The 21,517-nt window shown below is 47.8% G+C and overlaps 1 protein-coding gene across 2 annotated transcripts in view; it reads right to left on the minus strand.

Moving 5' to 3' along the window:
- Window positions 1–6,960: 6,960 nt before the first annotated feature.
- The window catches only part of LOC144146958 (multidrug resistance protein mrp-7-like), a 60,971-nt gene continuing 46,414 nt past the window's right edge, over window positions 6,961–21,517 (minus strand). For both annotated transcript variants that reach the window (XM_077678941.1, XM_077678940.1), the window contains exons 17-20: window positions 19,427–19,585; window positions 15,668–15,834; window positions 13,706–13,900; window positions 6,961–7,211 (exon numbers count right to left, since the gene is read on the minus strand). In XM_077678941.1, coding sequence (XP_077535067.1) covers window positions 7,055–7,211; window positions 13,706–13,900; window positions 15,668–15,834; window positions 19,427–19,585 — 678 coding nt within the window. In that variant the 3' untranslated portion in view covers window positions 6,961–7,054. The remainder of the gene's footprint in view (window positions 7,212–13,705; window positions 13,901–15,667; window positions 15,835–19,426; window positions 19,586–21,517) is intronic.

Genomic DNA, 21,517 nt, shown 5'->3' on the forward strand with positions numbered 1-21,517 from the left:
ATGCTAGTACTGCCTCGAAGGGCTTGTTCGACCACTGCGGGTATGGCCAGGGTCCCAGCAGGACGCCCTCAGACAATGCCCGATTGTCTAACCGGGCCAACAACGTGAGTAACTCTCCTCAGTGATGCGCGTAGCAGGGACAGTTGCACAGCACATGTTCAATAGTATCCGGTATGTGTCACGGATTCGCAGCCAGGGTCATTCGAACCGTCGAAGAAGTGTTGGTAGTGATGAGTAAAAGCTATGCCGAGCCGCAATCGATGGAACAGCGACGAGTAGCTTCACTGAGTCCCTGAGGGCACCCGGAAACTGCATCAAGGTCCAGTCGGTGGAGCCTTGTGTGGCGGTGGTAAGGCTGGGCCCAGTAAGTCGTCGTGGCGTCGCTGAAAACAGCGGTGAGAAGAGTGATCGTGTCTGGACTTGCAAAGGAGCTGCGAACGACTACTGCGCCTGCTGAAGCCCTTTTCGCCTCCACGCCAGCCGATTCATTGCCCGCCAAGTTTGCAAAACAATTCTCCCTTAACCACAGCTTTTCACAGCTCCATGCACATTTTATTGTGCGCCGAGCTAATTTGTAGGGCGCCATTTTTAAAGCGACCCTGCAAATATACTACGAAAGAAGGTAGCACCCATGCAGGCGATTTCAGTGTCTAATAAACGTACCATCAACTGCAGGGGAGTTATATGAACGCTAAACGAGCGAACTGCGATGGCCGAACAGTATTCTTTTTTTTCGGGGCCGCTATACCAAAATGCCGAGCCATGTTGTACAATACCTTTTCCAGATGCTTCGGGAAAGGAAACAAAGTGGGTACGGCGTCAGGCTGTAGCTGAGTAGTGCGGCCGTTCTGTCAAAACAGTTGTCAGTAAAGTGGTCACTGCAAAGCCTGCTGCCTGGGGATGCAGCCCATTTGTCCCTTCTTAAGTTTGTCACCCAACACCGGTATAAATCCGGCCTAGAGCGAGGGAATCTGCGTAACAAGATCTAAGCTTAAAAAAGACACTGATATGACATTTGCGTTTCGCTGCGTATCACGCACGTCGTACCGAATATTGTAATACTTCCAAGTGGAACGTCTTCCCAGACGACCTCTCTGGTCTGCTTGTGCAGTTGACGGCGCAACAAGCAGGCATTTTTGGCGGAATGCGCTGGAAATCAGCCCATACGTAGCATGCGCTATGCTGGAACGGCGGCCATTTGCGCGACTTCCGGGACTAGCACTCGAACTTCCGGTGGCCGCGCGCCGGAGAGCTCGAAGCGCCATCCAGCAACTCTATTGGAGATCAGTGGTGTAGACATGTGTATTTCTGGCAAATGCGCTTGTCAACAACGCTAAAGTCAAATGTTTGAAACCCAACTGAAAGAAAAAAAGACTTCTTGATAATTCCCGGGATGGAAAAGGTGTATTGAACGTCTTGATAGCACCCACAAAGGATTCTGTGAAACCACCATTGGGATGTAATGAGAGGGAATTACGCATGGGTGACCCGAAACTGCTGCCGCAGAGATGCTTCTGGAGTACGTGGCGGGAAGAAGCGACAGTGCATGGCGTACGTGCCTCGTTCAGACATCGGAGGTAGACACGCAGTGGTACGCGCTAAAGGAGTGCATCATCCCCAGCGTAGCAGTAGATCGCGGTAGACCCAAGCAGACCCGCAGGGCTTGTGCTTTCATGCTTTCCAATGTGCGCAGGCATGAAATAGGCAGGTTGGGGATGACTGCCGGGCTATGACAAAGGTAACCAAAAAAAGAGTTCGGTATAACTTCAGAAGGGCACTCTCGGATGGGCCCCCTCTCATTCCTGTCACGAAACAGAGAACGTGCCCGAAGCTTGCAAGTTTTGTCTGTCATCGTGATATGTTTTCTACATGAGAGCTCGCAGTCCACAACAACGCCCAGAAATGTGCGGTGCTTAACGTGCGGCAATAAAGTGCCATCAATGGTGATGAGGTATTGGACCATTGACTTTCTGGTGCAGGGTTGAACACGTTTTGCTGAAGACAAGCTGAAGCCTTGACGGCACAAGTACATAGATGTTATCGTTGCAGCTCGCTGTAGACGTACTCGAAACTGTGGTGGAGTTACATCAGAAGCCCAGATGCATGTATTGTCAGCGTACATAGTTACTCTGACAGTTTCAGGCATTTCGTCCAAGAGGCCGATGAGCGCAATTTTACACAGTGTAGGGCTCAGTACTCCACCCTGCGGAACACCATGACTGATCTGGTGGCGCCCTGTCTCGCCAGAAGCCGTGGTCATGAAGATTGTGCGGTTCGGCCAGTGAGGTAACTCGAGATTCATGTGTAGAGTGGCTGCGCTGCCGCACCTATGGTTTCTAGAGCATCCATAATAGCATCGTGGGAAACATTGTCATATGCGGCTTTGATGTCGAAAAACGTGCACCCACAATCCGGCGACGGTGCCATTCTTGCCCTACAGATGACACCAGCTCGATGACATTGTCTATGGAAGATCGGCCCGTTCTAAAACCTGTCATAATATCTGGATCGATATTATTTTTCTCCAGGAACCATTCCGGTCAGGCCAGCTCCATTCTATCCATCACCTTTCAAATGCAGCATGTCAATGCAATCGGCCTGTATAAGGAGAGCTTCAAGGAAGATTTTGCTGGCTTTAGTTAGGCAAGTACACGACAGCATTTGCAGTGGCTTGGAACACAGCCAGAGGTTCACGTTGCGTCTAATCATGATAGGAGGGCTCTTCGGCATTCTCCGCCAAGGCTTCGCAAAACGTAGTACAGGACGCCATCAGTACCTGGAGAAGATGAACGGCGGGAGGATGAAAGAGCGGCATCGTAAAAGGGACGTTTAGATGGTTGTCTGTCTGCGGCGTATGCCTAAGCCCACTGACTTAAAAATCATTGCGCACCAATACGAAACACTTTAAAAATACATGTCAATGTTCACAATCGCCTAGTTTGCTTAGTTTACAGATGTGTCGCTTCTGTACTGAAATAAAAACTAACTCTTTCTTGTTAGACAGCTTGCGCATTAGTAAAAACTGGATGAACTAAAATGCGTTTCTTGCTTATTTTTTCTCAGGAAAGAAGTGATATATTTCTAAAAGAAGCGAACTAGGCTGTAGGAACTCTCCTATGAATTTGTAAAACCATTCGTATCGATACACGATGCTTTTTAAGCCCGTGGGTCATGAATTAGTAATTCCCGTAGGAATCGGTGTGTTAGTCCTATTGGGTGAGTCCTGCTTAAACGAAAGAGGATACACACACCATGCTGACAGCCAATCTATAGTCAGTTCGAGTTCGGATGTACTCTCCAAGATTTTAAGTATGTGCCGTGGGCTTAGGATGACCGAATCCAGACTGCCCATGGAAACCGACGGATCACCTAATGTTTCCTGAACCCACGGCGTTGGCTCAAGCCGTTGCATACGGCAGGGACGCCTGCTAATGAGCGCCATCACATCATCCGGTCTGCTTGTGGTTAGCACCGGCAGCCCCACGTTTTTCCGCCCTCGGGGCCGGGTCCCGTCAAGCCACATCGACTTGGCCTTGGTGACGCAGCGATGCGCCTACTTAGGGTAAACGGCCACCATCGCATGGAAGTCAAACCCCTACCCCATCCTGGTCCTCTTACAACTGAAAGAAGATATGATGCAAGCCAACAGCCACACGCCAAAAGCCATACTGGCCCTCGACCTAAACGGGGCATTTGATAATGTCACCCACCAGGCTATCTTAGTAAACCTCAATGGTCTCGACTGTGAGAACCGGACTTACAACTATGTCCGAGAATTTCTGTCAGGACGGAAAGCCGTTATGAAGGTCGGAGCCATTGCGTCGGACCCCAGGGACCTCGGTGGGAGTGGTACGCCAGAAGGAGTGATTCTGTCACCCCTACTGTTCAATATCGCCCTTATTGGCCTCCGCGCTAAACTAGGGGTCATACCTGATCTGCACCATGGCTTGCATGCCGACGATATAACGGTGTGGACTGGCAAGGGCTCGGTTCGGTAAGTGCAGGACCGCTTACAACTTGCCGTCGATGTAGTCAAGGAATACGCGAAAAGATGTGGCCTCTCTTGCTCACCGCAAAAATCAGAGATCCTCATGGCGCACAAGGGAAGGCGGCAAGCCCAAAGCATCGAGATCGTCCTGGATGGCCATACCATCAGGCCTTCCCGTCAGATCAAGATCTTGGGAATGTTCTTCCAAGCGGACAGCAGAAACACAGTTCTTATCAGCCGGCTCAAGCGCACTACCGAACAAGTCACACATATGATCCGAAGAATAACGACAAAATCTACGGGCATGAAAGAGATGGACACACTTCGGCTCGTTGAGGCCTTTGTGATGTCCCGACTGGCTTACACCCTTCCTTATGCCATACTCAAAAAGACTGAAACAGCTAAATTGGACGCAATAATAATAATAAAGTCATATAAGCACGCTCTGGGGACCTAGTAAGCACATCGAATGAAAAACTTTTATAACTGGGTATTCACAACACAGTGGCTGAAATCATCGAGGCTCATCTATCAAACCAGCGACAAAGATTGGGGTAAAGTATCACTGGAAGAAGCATCCTAGGCAGACTAGGAATGACGTCCCCTGTGGAGATACAGTATCGGGATGTGCCAATCGAACTGCAAGAGAAGATTGCAATAGCTCCCATACCGCGCAATATGCATCCAGTACACCATGCAGGCGGAAGAGAGCCAAGAGATTGTGCAATCGGAAGGGTCAGTGACAAAAGGGACCGCACGGTTTATACTGATGTGGCAGACTATGCCAGAAGGGGATCGATGACTGCTGTTGTGACAACCGCAACGTCGCATAATACCAGCATCACCCTACCCTGCACGACCACTGACCAAGCAGAAGAGGCTGCCATTGCCCTGGCCATCTCTCAGACGAGCGCCTGGCAATCTCTCAGACGAGCGCAGATACAGTTATAACAGATTCGCAACACGCATGCCGAAATTACCTCCATGGAAAAATATCCAAATGTGCCTTAAACATTCTTGTTCAACGTCCGCTCACCCGACGAGTCAAAATACTCCGGCCTCCAGCCCATTCGATTCTCCAGGGCAACAACACCGCCCATAATACTGTCCGAGAGCTATACCGCCGGGCACCATGAGGGATAGAGGCGGCGAGCCCATTGCTCACCTAGCACGAGATCAGTCAGCATTACAGGCTCGAGCGCAGGATTTACCCCCAAGCCCACTAATCCTTAACGAAAGCCTAGGCTGCTTCAAACGAATACGTTTCCCCACTTGACAAAATTGCGCGTAATTACTCCACTCTCTGTCAGTTTTGTAGCCAACCTGGCACGCTCTACCATATGGTGTGGGGTTGTTAGAACAATACCAAGTTCGACAGAATTCCTCGTCCGTCTTATGAGCAGTGGGAGAGCGTGTTGTCCAGTTCCAGTCCGGAAGACCAGCTTCGGTTGGTTGAAAGGGCTGTCGCAGCTGGCACCCCGAATGGGGTCCTGAAATGAGGACACCACTCCACATTTTTTTTGCTAATAAAGAAGTTTGTTCTCTCTTTTTTTCTTTCTCGCCGGAGGAGATGGCATTTAAAATTGTGAGCTTGTCTTGATAAGACAAATCTTTTCGTATTCAGGCAGCAGAAATTATCCACGAACCCATACCACAGATATCATGGGACACACGCGACTACACGCCGACAGGCAGGCCTTGCACCTAACCGACACCGCGCTCACACGTGGAAACGCACGGGAGATTGCGGTGCGGGCGACATTTTCTAAATTAGCGCATTTCCCACCCGATTTTTCAGAAAAATGACAAGAACCCTTGACTCATCAGCATAGCATATTCCTTACATCCAGGTTAACCCTCGCAACTCCTCCGTTATATAGAGTTCGCCAACATATGGGCTTCAATGACGGTGGAAATGGGGAATTTAAAAACTTTGCTAAATCCAGGAATTCGTTACATTGAGGTTCCTTGCATAGAGGTTTGTTACATCCAGGTTTAACTGTATACGTGTCTCCGCCCTTGCGGCGGACAAGCGTGAAAAGAAAGGAGCGGAGTGACAACGCGGCTTTCAAAGACACAGATAAGCTGGCAGCAGAGATATAGGGATAGAGAGCGTTGTGAAAGAAAGAAACTTGGATCAAGCGGACAGAGAGAGAGGGTGTTCAGTCATAGCCGTGGGCCTGCGTCCTATGTGTTTTCGCGTTCTTCGGCGGCTTGACGGGAGCTTCAAATTTACTGTCCACTTGGCACCTGAACTTCGACTTCTCGCGGATGGCGCGTTTTTGTACTGCTGCCGCGTGGGCCCGTCGCAGTTAAACTCCCGGTCACGAGTAGCCGCCTGCTTGCCGCGTGCACTCGAGCGTCCTATCATCGGTGTTTTTAATGCATTGTTCGTATGGGGCATTTGCCGTGACCGCGGTGACCCGTCGTAAGAAGCGGGTCATCGTAAGTCTGGGGTACGTATCAGCGGGACTCCACTGTAATTCTCTGAATTTCTGCAGAATTATTTTCGGGGAGTGCTTGTCGTCCAAGTCATGTGAAAACAAGTGTTTTATATAGTAGAGTAACCACAAGGAACCCACAAATAAACAGGATAAAACCATTTTAATTTGACGCTAATTTTTCTGAAGGCATGTTGGCACGCACTGATATTAAACAACAGTGCTTGAAGGGGACAAGAAGAAGGGACAATACCAGCATCAAGGCTGCTGCTAGGCAGCTCTACCATTAGTTCGTACCACAAGCTGCATGCAGCAATGTAGAGGCATGCGGAGGAAAGACAGCACATTACTGCTCTGTTAGCCGTGGGAAAGGTTTCTAATACCTTTATTCTCACGTACAGTTAAAAGTATGTTGCTGCTCAGCGCATTGTCATGGTGGCCAGGATTCATTTTGTCAGCCACGTATGGCTGATAGATCAAAAAGTTTGATTTCAAAAGTTTTATGGTGCCATCAGCAAAACTGTTTCATGATAGATTTTTAACTGATGCCGTTTTATTTGCAAAAGCGAAATATAGTCGTCAAAAATCGGTTGCCTGTTCCTTGAAGCAAAGCTCGTTCAGGGGTTCAATAAGGACTTTTGACGTGTTCACGTTGAAGGCACTTTAAGTCAGGGTTGATTCCGGAACTCTGCACCATGCTGTAGAAAGTTGACTGCGGTTGAGCCAGAAGGTCTTTAATGCGTCCACACTCCAGAACTCGACCGTCACCCATGACGATGACCCTGTAATGGGATTGGAATGAAACCAGCCAGCTCAAGTCAAGTGCGCTCATCAAGAAAAAGAAGTGGTGGTGCAGGCACGTTGGCAGGCACTGATATTAAACAACAGTGCTTGAAGAGGACAAGAAAAAGGGACAATAGCAGCAGGTAGGTAGCTGCTAGGCATCTCTACCATTAGTTCGTGCCACAAGCTGCATGCAGCAATGTGGAGGCTACGTTGTTGTCAATAGACTGTCCACCGAGGGCGCCTAACTCAGTGAAGGGGGTTTTGAAAGGACGTTTTAGTCTCTCCTCTGGGCAGGTGGAACCGCAAGGCCCGGCGCCTATTCTCGCTTTCCTTCGCGGTGAGTTGAGCCCCCTCAGTGGGCGCTCTATTAAAAGCAATGTAGCCTCTACAATGCTGCATGCAGCATGTGGTGTGAACTAATGTTGTTTTTGACGAAGAAAATTGGCAGTGAGACGAACCGAGCACTGACGAAGCACCGCAATTTGCTTACCAGCCTGCTTCTGCTCTACGAAACGGTTATGAAAATACTTGGGGACATTGAAAACTTAATTTTTTCAGCGAACAAAAGGACAACCTTGTACAAAATAAATTTCGAGGTTCATTGAATATGTTCATTGTAAACATCATCCCATGATATTGACATCAGTGCCTTCCTGTGTCACAGTTTTTATCGCCTCGCTGCCTGTGAATATCTACGTCAGTCACTACTTCTCAGGAGTAGTTTCTGCTTAAGTGTTGTTTTACATTTCCCTACATATTACAGCACTTCAATTTAGCAAAAAACACACTGGAATGGGGGAAAAGCACTGATTTTTTTGTTGATGCCTCGTCCTCTTTACTAGCACCGACGGGGTTCCGCGCTTCTGATCTGAGATGTGATGTCTTCATCTGTCAGTGCAGCACACAATTCTGCACTCGTATCCACATGACGTCCGCAATTGGCGCGGTGAAGCTACTTCGATCACACGCGGGTGGTTTTCGTGCAGGCTGGCTTCCATGCACTCCAGAGGCGAGGTCATTTACTTTGTAAGGACCCAGTTCGTTCCTCTGGGCGTGTTTTAGGTGGCAAACCGCCGCAGTGGTAGTGCCTTGTTTGAATTTCTTTTCCCAGAACCTACTCGCATTGCTCATGGGCTACCTAAACACTATAACTTTGTTCAGCGCAACAAAGAGAACACAGGACGAGGGATACAAGGACGAGCGCTACTGACAACTGAATTTTATTGACAACCACGGGACATATAAATAGAAAAGAATCACAACACGCTCAAATGTCTATGAAGTTTATAACATCACTGAACATCCCCCCACGCACTTGTCAGGCACGCACGTGTGATAAATGTTTATCTAAGAAGGCCAGATCTTTCTAACTCAAAGATATGACGTCGAACTGACGCAGTCACCTAACAATTGAGCGTGTTGTGATTCTTTTCTATTTATATGTCCCGTGGTTGTCATTAAAATTGAGTTGTCAGTAGCGCTCATCCTTGTATTCCTCGTCCTGTGTTCTCTTGTCTGTGGTCAGCAAAGTTATAATGGATTACCAACTCGCTCGTACCCACACGTTGCTAAACTATAGTTAAACACGAAAATTGTTGTCCATCTCTGTCTTTCTGTTTGTGTTTCTCGATTCATCCACCCTGTCAAAACGTAACAATATTCTTGGAACGTGAAGTTTAATTACCTAGGCAGAACATTTCCCATCCCCCAAGTCTGGAAACAAGCTTCATACTTGTCAATGTTACTGAGCAAAAATAAAACGTTAGGCGTATTTGACCCAAAACGTAATTACATGTGTGGTCACTGACTTTAAATTGATAATAGATGCGTAATTGATGCTTCCGATAGCATATAAAACGCGTGTAAAACAATGTTTTGACTAAAAACGCAAAAAGGCTTGAGGCGGAGTCTATATCTCGTGCTGGCATTTCAAGTCTAACAGTACAGGATGTTTCCAATAGATGGCACGTGGGCCGTGCAATGTGGAAAAATTGAATTGACTTTAGTAAACATCCACCGTGCTTATCGTTGTAGGAGCAAGGTTGAAAGGGAAGAGCACGAATGGTTGGAGGGGGAGAGGAGAGGTGTTTGTGTGGCAGGGGTTGCAGAAGCGTCATGTTTTGAGGGCCCTTGCGGCGAAAGGGAGCAGATACGCGGCGAATTTTGTATACTGTGTTAAGGGTAATAGCGGAAACCAGCACCCAACGGTGCGGGGCACAAAAAGATGATCGTTACTTTGCCCGGAAGCAAGTCCAAGTGAAACGAGAGATTTGTGAGGCCTTCCATATTCGCAGGGAGGCAGATAACTCTGTCAGCATGCCTTTCATCTCTCGTACGACAAAAGAGCTAATCTTCTTGCAAGGGCGCATGCGCGTGACGTAGCTTTGCAGTGTGGCGTGGCACGCATCTATGGCTGTATATTGTTTTATATTTATTTTTTCCGTCTTTTTAGCGCTGTCGGCGTTATCATATATTAAATGTCCAAAGTAAAGCCGTTCAGTTGAAGTCTACCAATTTTCCCGGTTGCTTCTTTCTAGTTCCCCATTTTTTTCTTCCGTCCCCCCCCCCCCCCCGTGTCACGCACCAAGTGAAACTCGATGACCCAATGAGGCACGGGCGATAATGTGGTGACGTAACAGTGACCCGTACGGCCGGGTGGGAGGAAAAATTGGGCCCATCTCCCCGCCAGGGGGACTCGAGTAAATGGGTCGCATAGGGGGTTGGTGTATTGCGTTAACGTTTAGTGTTTGGGGAGTTGGTGGTAGTGAATGCGTTGTATCAGCAGCTTCTTGACGTAGTTTGAATGAGTCAAGGATATAAGGCGCGTTCGTAGCCTCCCATTCTGTGTCGGCTTTGTGGCGCAGTGGGTAGAGCACCATGTACATTGCGTTCCGCCCGCAGGGTCGAGGGATCGAAACCAGGCGTCGGATAGTATTTTTTTTTATATAGTGTAGGGGGAGGGGTGCGGACTACGACTACGGACGTCAACGCGGGTGACATCGTGAGTTACTGAAATGCTCTGCATTTAAAACGCCGAGCGCGCACTGGCGTCGCGAGTCGAGTCGGAAACATCGTAAGAAGCCGCCGCCAGATAATTTCCTCTTCCTCTACAGGCCAACGCACGTGGGCAGGTCCGCACGAGCCGAACGGCTCCGGCCGCAGGCTCCTGTCGGACAATGGCTACGGGACGGAACAAGGGGGTTGGGCTTACGGAATAAACCCCTATTGCATATTCCCGTCGGTTGCCTTTGTCTTTCCTACCTTCCACGCCGGCGCCGTGGACACGGCAGTCGCGTGTGGAGGTTCGTCAGAGTGTGACGCACCCCACGTCCATGGCACGGCGGTACCAGGAGAGCCGCGGTTCCCGATCGCCCGGCACGCGGTGTCCGCAGCGGAGCGACTACCAGCGCCCTTTGGGCGCCCGGCTACGAAAAACAAACTTCCGGTTTCCGGGAGGAGGAGCAGGACACGCCGGTGCAGCATCGGTACAGTCGGCCCCAAGAGAAAGTGTGGAGCGCGGGAGGAGGAAACGGGGCCGCAGCGTGGCCACGTGGCCGGCCCAGGGAGAAAAGAGTGCCACACGTGGCTGTTATAGCTCGGCACCGTTGAAGCCGCAGCTGTAAATCCCCCCTGACCTTCCGCTGGAGCTCGTACCCGCTGTCTTCACGTGCCGCACGCCGCGTGACCACGTGGCGTGGCTCCGGCCCCACAGGCAGTTTACTGCCCTGACTGCAGAGTGCCCCTGACTTCAGCCGCGAGCCACAAAGCCATCACGGGGCACGGACCTGGACCCGGAGGTTGGAGGCTACCCGAACAACGTGGCCGCCGTGCGGGTCCGTACGCAGGGGCACCGCGTGTACGGGGCCGGACCAGGGGCGAGCATAGGGGGAGGTGAAGTGACCGCTGCCCAATCGGGCTGCTCACCGGCAGCGCAATTTATCCCCGCCTGCCAGGCCCGAACCCGAGGCACTAAGGCTGTGGGAAGACCCGCCACCTTGCGAGGCGGCTTCACCTGAAGCCGGCCGCCGCCAATCACGCGGAGACGAATGCCTCCAGCGACAGTGACATCGACATGTTTCCTGTTTGGTAGCAGCGGCAGCACCGTGCTCACATTGTTACCGCTCTTTTGAAACTTTGCAGCTTTGCCGTCGCAGTGAACTTGGGCACCGGTTCCTGCTTCTGGCTAAGGACTACGATCGACGACCCCTAGTGTGCTGTTTCGGAGTGGCTGCCCATTTCATCATTCTTCGCTCCACCCTGCGATGGTCTGGACTGCGCAAGCGCTAGTACAAGACCAGCCGCACATAAACCCTTGCTTTCTGGTGAGCAATAATTTGCAGCGTCGTCCGCACATCGTAAACACTCCTCTGTAACTCTGCAGGTAAATGTACTTGCTGGCTTCTTGGACTATTTACTTTTTGCCATGGTTTTTGCTGCTGCTGCTGCTGCTGCTGCTGCTGCCACTGTTATACCTGTCTGCGTATGTGCTCAGCGACTTTGAAGTGTGACTCAAAACCACTGCTAATGCAATGGCAGACAGATGCCCTTCATGCGAAACGGCCACTGCACTTTAAAAAAGACAGTGTAAAGTGCGGTGGATGTGACCACAAGTAACCTTTCAGTAAATGAGCCGGACTGACCGAAAAATTATATAGAGGTAAAAAAGAGCCCGCCAGAAAAGCCTGGCGTTGTCAGACATTCCGCGATGACCAGTGTTCCGGTTTTGTTGAGAAAGTAGCTTTAACGCCGATGTCAAACTTATTCTTGCGTCTCTCCAACAAAGTCATCGGGTAATCGCGTACTAGGAAACCTTTGATAAAACCGGTCCCTGATTGCAAGCCATGCCCTGATAACAACTGTTGTGAAAATGAAAAAAGCCATCCACTTGATGTGCAATCACTGCGATGAATTTGCAAAGAAAATAGACGGACGAGATGAGAAGATAAAGCCGCTGAAAACGAGGGTGGCCGACTACACCAGCCGGATAACAACGAAGTCGCGTAAACGCAACTCCGCCACGAATTGCGTGAACTCGAATTCCGTAGTCGCCGCTAAAACTGATTTCCCTGTAAGCATTATTTCCCTCTAAGGGAAATCATGCTTCCGGCATATTTGCCAGATTTGCAAGGGGAGCGTCGAAGTACGCGTTGGTTGCAAATAAAAGTCAGCTCAATAGCAGTGCACCACGAGTGTCCATTCAAGAAAATATGAGTCGTCACGATAGGGAACTGCTTCGATCGGTAAAAGATGCGGCCAAAGACAAGGACTATCGCTATGTTTGGCTTCTGAATAGGAAGATTGTGGTGCGAAAAACTGACGGTGCCAAAGCCATACACGGAAAGAGCACCGAGGATTCAGAGAGACTGTAATGCAAACCCAACTTTACTTGACATATAAACTAAACTCTGTCGCGTCATGAATATTTCCTACTTCAGGAAAATGTATACACCTGAACGCTAATTCGGTGAAATTAGGGTGCTTTCCCTAAAAGAAATGTTTCCCGAATTTTATCTTTTATTTGCAGCAATCATGTTGACCGAAACGTGGTGCACAAATGACCACAATTCTTTCAGGGTAGAGCACTATAAGACATTTTATCTAAATAGAACCAACATCCGAGTGGCGGTGTTTTTGTATTGGTTGTAGAAAATGTTAACTGTCAGCTGATTGATCACTATTGTTTGATAACAGCCGACTTTGAAGTGACTACACTGTTGCAGATAAAACAGTAATTTCTGTCTGCTACCGGCCGCCGAACGTAAGCGTTTGTAAGTTCCTAGAATTTTGACTCCTTTCTAACATTTTATGCTGAAAACAAAATACCTTCAACTGCCGGTGGAGATGTTAACATTTATATGGGCTCCAATAACCTATACATAAATGATTTAATAATGTCATCATTTCCAATGGTTTTGATAACCTAACCACTCAACCAACCTACGAAAGTCACTGATGAATCTAGTTCGGTGCTAGATCTTCTCATCAAGAACTCTCAGCTCTGTACAGCTGTAGCTGGCGTGATATCGTACGATCCCAGTGACCACCTGCCTGTATTTCTCTATAAAATAAAACTATAAAAATAAAAACGAGGACGTGTACTGTCAGCTAATAACAAATACTATGCTTCAAAAGTTCCGCGAAGACGTACTAAAGTTTGACTGGGCAAATGAAAGCCGGTTAAATGACGCAAATGAAGGATATACGTAGTATATACATTGATCAATTTAAGAAGTACTTTTCTATGTAATCAAAACGCAAAATATGAAATCCATGGGTTACAACAGAACTAAGGCACGAAATGGAAATCAGGGACCAGTTTTATGACCGGTTTCTTGGGACGCGATGACCCGATGAGTTAGTAGCGTAAAAAAAGCACAGAAACAACTTGAATAAAAAGTTTAGCTGCGCGCGCACAGAGTATCAGCTTGCTATTAAAAGTAACGGAAGTAACGTGTCCTTGCCTTCCAAGCTACCCCACCGAGTCACTCACTTGTCGTAGTCGAGCACTGTGTCGATGCGGTGAGCAATGGTGATAAACGTACAGCGCGAGAAGCTCTCTCGGAGAACCCTCTGCACCTTGCGGTCCGTTTCTTGGTCCATCTGGGACGTCGCTTCGTCCAGCACAATGATCTTCGTAGCTCGTAGGAGCGCACGTGCCAGCGACACCAGTTGTCGCTGTCCGGCACTGTGGGAACGAGCGGTGTCATTAGGCACTGGAACATTTTTATAACAGGGCACAGCGCTTTCCAACTTTTTCCACAGATGCATTCGTTTTCTAATGTGGAACTTGTAATTCCACTAGGCAAGTTTCCCTCCGCCACCCCTCGTAAACAGACACAACATTGGCGCCTCACGGCGGAAATATATGTCGGAACTTTCGGCCATGTATATTCCCCTTAGGCTATATTTTGAGTTATGCACAAAGGCCGTGAATCAGTTGTTTTGCATATTTTTCGAAAAGAACATATTAACTCCGTTTATCTCTGTTTCATTATTGCTATTGTTCGTTTTCGTGTCCTAAACTACAGCCGGACACTCTAGTTTATTTGTATGCCACAAGGAATAACAGTGATGGCTGATCCTCGGAGCTGATGACGCTAAAACCCGTTTTCGTTGCGTTATTTCAGTTCTCCACTAAAAATTATCCTTCCAATTTAGCCTGAAACTAATTATCGTTTAGTAGTTGAAATTGCCAACCTCTTCTACTGAGGGGGGCCAGTATACAGCAAGGGATTCCGCATTTTATTATGCACATAGTAACTGTTTTTCTTTATTGTTTATGCTCTACTTGACGCAACCTTGATGTGTCCCGGCAGCATCGCAGAGCATGTAAGACGGCAAGCCCTTATGGAAAGCTTTAGAAGCTTCGCAGTGTCACCTCGGTCAGGTAATCAGCAGTATTCCTGGTCAATTTCAACCCAAAGGGTACTCAATGGTATTAGGCTATGAGAGGCTTGTGCATCTTCCCCAGTTCGGTGCTCATGTGTCACATGTCATAGGTGTGCCGACAACCTGTTACGCCGCATGCGCTAACTGTGGCGTGCCGTTGGCTACTGGGAGCGTGGGATTACTTCACGGAGCGAGATAGACTGAACCAGAAGGAGGGCTTGCGTTTGGGCTAGTTCCTATTCTATAACGTTCGTCTGAAGCGCACAAAAACACATAGACACAAAAGACAAGGATAAGCGCTGAACCCTTGTCCATATCTTTTGTGTCCGTGTGTTTTTTGTGCGCTTAAGATGAACGCTATGAACCAGAAGGGTTTTGTGTGCCCCTTAGGTTGTGAATTCCGGCAGGTCTGTTGCGCCTCTAACTCAATGCCCCACACTGGAATTTATTCAACCGTATGACTCCACAGGTGGGAGGTAATTTCTAACATCACCAGCAAAGCTGCTGAGGTTGACTATTCTACCAGTGCCTCACATCGCATAATGGCATATCGCGTACGATGCGGCATTCTTCTGTGAGACCTATTTTTGCAAGATGATCACCGAGGGTTTGGTGATCGCATATTTATAATAGGAAGGCGGTGCAACGCAAAAGGAACTGAGTTTTCGGTGAGGTCACATGGTTACCGTTGGCCAAACTTTTGGAGCTTATTGCTTACACATTGAGGTTACCCTTCACGGTAGGAACATATTACCTCGCCTATACAAGCAACATACCTGGTTTGCTACCCTCGAGCTTTCTTTACCAATAACAGCCTTACTTCATACCCGTACGCATACATTAAGGGCTGTGTGATGGAATCCAGCAAATGTCTGGTCGTTCATACGCACGTACTAACTGGTCCCACTGACACGAAGAAATTTTCACGTCGTCTAACCTGGTCAAGTATCAGCATCAATTAAAGTCAGCCGCTAGTCCAGGGTGCACGGTCTCACTAGAGGAAATGGCCCCGACGTCATATCACCTGAGGCTTATTCCTATGCGGTGCGCGTGTGGTGCTTACCTCAGGTTTCCGCCCTTCTCACCAATGAGAAATAAGAGACCTTCCGGTATGCTTTTCACGAAGTCGTTAAAGTGGACATCACGCAGAACTGCCCATAGCTCCAAGTCTGAATGACAACTTCGAGGATCCAGGTTCTCGCGGAGTGTCCCAGAGAACAGTGACGGATCCTGGTCGCAATAAAAAGAACGTTGGGGGAAGCGCTTCTTGGAAAACAAATCCACGTTTTAGATACGCGGCCCTGCCAATTATGAAGCCAGGTTACTGATAGCCAAAATCAAACAATGTTTAAAGGGCGACGGTTTTGTAGTGGCAGATTACGAAAGTGGGCACGCGGCTTGGTCAAACCAGCTCGGGTTTCTGTGTCATTCGAACTGAACATTTCCAAATTGCACCTAGTTGGTATAGGCTAATCGGACTTATCAGTTTGAAGGCGCCTGCAATGCAAAATTCTGGTAGCTCTAAAGCGCTATCATTATTACTATATTACTTATGACTATCTCTACAGAGCTGATAAGCGATCAAGTCCTACTCGTAACAAAGTAGGCATTTTGTTGTCAATTTGCTACTAAAAGATAAGTATACGAATTAGCGGTGACGTAAGCTCGCGAGTCAGCTGCAAGGGCAGCGGATTTAGAGAATACCTTTTAAATGTTTTACTGTTACAACAACTAAAGCATGGTTTTCTGGTTTACATTTTAAAAGATAACATGACGTTTGAAAGAACAGGAAGTATTTATGTTTAAAGATGAGATCGATGTCACAGCAATGTATATAAACATTTCTGAGCCAGCGTAAGTGACTAAACCTGTAAATAGCTTTGCAATACGGAATCCGTGTATGTAGCGTTTTAGAAACGTGTTGCTCAAAGGCGAACGCAGTTACGAATGCTGAAACGAGACAACTTCACAGAAAATTCACCAAGCAAAGAGCAGGACCCTGGGTTCCGTCAGAAGAATTCATGAGGGAACTGAAGTTTGCCTACGTGGTTTGAAAGCTTACGAAAAAACTTCAGCACTGGTACATTGTGTTTGCATCTCTTTCTTCGCTTTCGTTTCTTTGTCGTTTCGCAGAAAGCACTTCGTCAGGCTCATTTGAAGGTACACCCCACGAAGCCGACATTAGATTTTCAGACTGCAATCTACATTTCGCCAGCAATCCTGTTTCCTTTGCTTACGCTCGCAGGACGAACAAACCGCTCCTTCCGTTTGGGTCGGCCCGCTCGAAGCTGGTGAAGAGAGCTATTGATTTCGACAGGGCATTCTTAAAGAACAGGAAAGAATGTCCGCACATTATGACAGCAAGTCTGACTGCGCAGGCTAAGCGGTTCTCTAAGGCTGGATACCCTTATAGCCTTGTGCTCATTACGTAAAAGGTACTGAAAGGGCCCAAGCTGGCAGTTCGTGGTGTTGCGAGCCCAGTAGCTGGGGTGAATTCCAGCTTGCAAAAAAAAAGTTACTGCGATTCCGCAAATCCACCAGCTCAGCCACAACTTGAAACGCATGGCCAAGCGAGCAGGAACCATGGTTGCCTTCCCTGCGCCTTACAAGCTTTTCAAGCTCTGTCGGCAGGTTAACTAGGCACATACAGAAGAGAGTGGGTTCAACATTAAATACCACAGCATGCACGGTACGAGGGGTGTATAAGATCCCTCTAAAATTCAAAAAAGTATACATCGGTCAGACTGGCAGATGTTTTAATGATGGGCTCCGTGAACACAAGAATAATGTCTGCAATTCTAATAACGGGCATCTAGCTATTCATTGCCGTGTTTGCAAATGTTTCCCTATTTTAAAGAAAAGCGAGGTGGTCGCCAGGAGCCGTGATTTGCTCACGCCGGTAATTATAGAATCCCGAGAAATTGCGTGTCCGAGCAAAGAGTGCATAAGTGTTCAGTGATTATCTTTACCTTTAAAGAAATCGCATTTATTGGCGACAATTGACCGGTCTGTGGCCGGTTGCGTGTACAGTGAATGCGTGTTTAGCCTTTTTTTCTTTTTGTTGCCCACGTTCCGACTGGTTATAGTATATGCACGCGGGTAATAAACTCAGTTTTCTAGTCTGCGCTGGTTCGTGTCTTCCTTCCTTCCATGTCGTCCTTCTTAGCACATTCATTTTATTTTTACCTTTTCTCAGATAGATCACGCCGGTGATATTAACCAAAAATGTGTAGGTTGGCCTTTTAGCTGACTCCACTGTTTTTATGTGCTTTCTATCTTTGGTGTTTAAAGTAAGCACTGCGTGGAAGTTCAATACTCCCGAATAAGTAGTGACGAGTACAGATTTCAGGAGTCGGCTGAAGCACTGCGAATTAATAACGTTAGTTTTCATGCTTACAGGACGTACAGGGGCCGTCATATGTAATTGGAAAAAGGATTTATGAATATCACAAAATATTTGTCTTACTGGCTTTATGACAGCCACTACCGGTTTACATGAAGCTTTTTAGGCAGGACTTCTTTAAACCCACACTAATGCAGCCAGGCAGTTTCCAGAAGAAATTCCTATAAATTTACGAGACCGTGTTTCAATTACGTAATTACCCGATTCTAACGCGCCCCCGATTCTAACGCGCACCCGATTTTCCTGGCAAAAAAAAACGAAAAAATTTGCACCTCCGATTGTAACGCGCACGGAACTTTGTGAGCAAGAAAAACGAATGCGAGAGAAACGGGCGATTTATTTCTCGAAATAATCTCACTCATCTCATTCCTCGTCGCTCTCCGCTGACCACAACATCTCGTTCTTGGTGCCGTCAAGCGCGTTCGCGACGCCACACTTCATAACGAACGTTCAACCATGATTGATGGGATCGTGGCCCATGCCTCGCACGCCCATCCTGCGAGCTTCTCCAGAGGCGCACGCTTCAGCCGACCGCTCGTTTTGAACGCGTGAGAGCCGCTGCCGCCATTGCTGTTATCAAGCGCGCAAGTGGAACGATTTGACGATTTGTGTGAACGCCGATAGAAAAGCCTAGGCGCCTATGCTATAGTGCCTAGAATATTCTAGGCACTATACCTATGCTTCCTGCGTCCGAAAAATCGTTGCTAAAAGCTTTGACGCCTGCTTGAGATGGCGATGGTGATGGGCTGGACGAAATTCCCGTTGTTTCGGCAGTTTCGGTTTCGTATCCGATTCTAAGGCGCATGCGATTTTTCGACCTATTTTTCCGGAAAAAAAGTGCGCGTTAGAATCGGGTAATTACGGTACTTTTGACGGCACCTGTCCCTTGTTTAGGAAGCGTGCAGTGGTTTATTAACGACAATTTAAAGTTTGCTGTTTTGTGTGTTCCCCGAAAGTTAGTCCGGAGTCCGGACCGGACTCGTGTTACAACCTAAAAAATATGACCGTAGCAATACGTCAGCTCAACGCTTCGACAAGACGTCAAGTGCAAACTGCACTTGATGATTGGTCGGAGACCAAGTAACCTGGTCTCCAACGTCGGTGCATTCTCAGCACGTCTATGGCCAGGCGAGTACTTACTAAGTAGTGGCCGAATGCGGGGCCACTTTGGGCAAGTGACCTGTGGTGATTTGCTTGTGCACATCACGTCATGTTACAGACAGTTAGTTACCTTCGCTTCGGGGGCTCGTGGGTTCTCCAAAGAAATGCGCGTCGACCCACTTTTCGCGAAGTAGTGCGAGACCACATTCCTAATACTCCACGTACGCAACTGCCGACGAAGCGCACTCGTAGCTGCCACTTCAGAAAAACAGCAGCCGCAGTGCTTGTATGTACAGGAACAGACCTGTCGACCCTTACCTGCGGGATAATGCTGATCGCTGTGCGCAGCCGCTTGAGAGGTATTGAGCAGATGTCCGTTCCGTCAATTGTGAGTGTTCCGGAAGTACGCTCAATCATTCGCAGCAAGGCCAGCACCAGCGTTGACTTTCCGGCTCCCGTCCTACCGACGACCGCTACCTTGGTTGCCAAAGGAACGAGACAAGTCAGTGGAATGCTTTGACAAATTTTACCGAATTGAGTGCAGCTTGGGATCTGTTTAACCGTATTGTGAGTAGCGAGAAATGTTACTTTAAAGACGATGGATCGGCTAGAGTATACAGGTTTATAGAAACTAATTTGACTAAGACACGAGGGCGGGCGGGTTCATACATAATTTATAAAACAAATCTAAACGATGTTTTTCATCGCTTAAAACGCTGTCTGGTTTCAGTAGGCTAATTCTATACGTTATAACAAATCTAAACGATGTTTTTTATCGCGTAAAAAGCGCTGCCTGATTTAAAAAAAACTAATTCTATACGTTATCCCAGTCACACATGATATTCACAAGTCGCTGCACTCACCAACACGGTGCGCATAACAAAGGTACCCTACGCAGACCTCAAGCGACATATAAAATAACTACGTAAAATATGGCAAAAAGATTGGAGCGAACAGACAGACAACAAACTACACACTGTAAAACCACATTTCGCACGATACACAACCGATTCACACAACAGACACACAGAAGTTGGGACGACACACAACCGATTCACACAACAGACACACACCGCAAAAGCCTGAGGGTAATTACTAATTTGTCTATGCACCCCTGCGTGGACGGAATCTACCGGTATCAACAGCTGCCCCTACGTCGAGGTATTACAACGGAGAGGGCCGATGGACACAACCGGAGACGCCCAGCCACCTGTGCGAGGAAGTTCATCCAGAACTTGGGTTCGGGTCATAGCGCCTCGCTTTCCCTGCAACTGCCGCCTGTCAGAGCCCTTTTGGAAGACATCTTAGTTGATCAAAGCCTCTATCACACGTGCGTAGCCGCAAACTTCATCATCAAGAGCGCTCAGTCGCTACCGCACGTGCCGACCTTCGCGGAGGCGCCATCTTCAGTACAACGGTCCTTGAAGGGACAGACAACCGATTTTTGTTGAGTATATATTCTCTAGTCCACATGAAAGAGCATCACATAAAGCACCTTCACGGGAAACAGCTTTGATGATAACGCCCTAGAACATTTAAATTGAAAATTTTAGATCCACGATCCGTATGTGTCCTCCCAAAACTATCGCTGGCAACCATGACATACAGTAGCGTGGCAACATGCATTTGTGTGCATACGAAATGAAAAGCGGTATTTAATAACTTGTCCCCAACTAAAAAAAACATTAATCAAAGGCTTTCTGATTCCTTTATGTGTTTTTTTTTAATTCACCAGTCTATTTTGTACGAAAGCGCCATCTTTTGTGATGGACGACAGGTACACTCTGGCTTCACGTTGTGGAGGTCGGAAGTTCAATTCTCCCCGGGCGCGTCGTTTTTTTTTAAGCTGCCGTTGGCCTATTTGAAAAATGAAAAAATAATATTTCGGCAGAACAAAGTCTCCTGACTCAGGCAGAATTGTCAAAGCTCCTTTGCTGGGTCTGTTTACTGAACGCTGCCGTTGATTCTGGCCGTAGCCACACTGAAAGCAACCCAGCGGCGGCGGGCGGCGTGTGTTAAAAAATTTCATAATGGTTAAATTGTATGTGTATTTTTAAACTTACACAAATACTTGTGTTACAAGGTTCCAATAACTGAATAAAAGTTTCAGCAGTTACAGTAGCTGCTAGGTTTGCAGGTGACGTGACCGGGACACAAATTGTAGTGTCAAGTTTCGACACTACGAACCGCCACCCTTCCGATTTCAGAAACTTTGCTGCTAAATTAAAATTATTTCCCCCGATTTGTTTATGAATTGTTTGTGGTTACCGGGCTATTAACACGCTGGCTTTCACATGAGCTAGAGAACATATACGCCACAAAAATGGGTTGTCCGTCCCTTTAACGAAAGAGCACTGCTGCGTATTTATGTCCAAATACGCACGTATATCATGGTTCAGTTCTTCATCC

Source organism: Haemaphysalis longicornis, unplaced genomic scaffold (assembly GCF_048455015.1).
Source record: "Haemaphysalis longicornis isolate Haplotype H1 unplaced genomic scaffold, Haemaphysalis longicornis Haplotype H1 scaffold_7, whole genome shotgun sequence".
Taxonomy (NCBI): Eukaryota; Metazoa; Arthropoda; class Arachnida; order Ixodida; family Ixodidae; genus Haemaphysalis; species Haemaphysalis longicornis.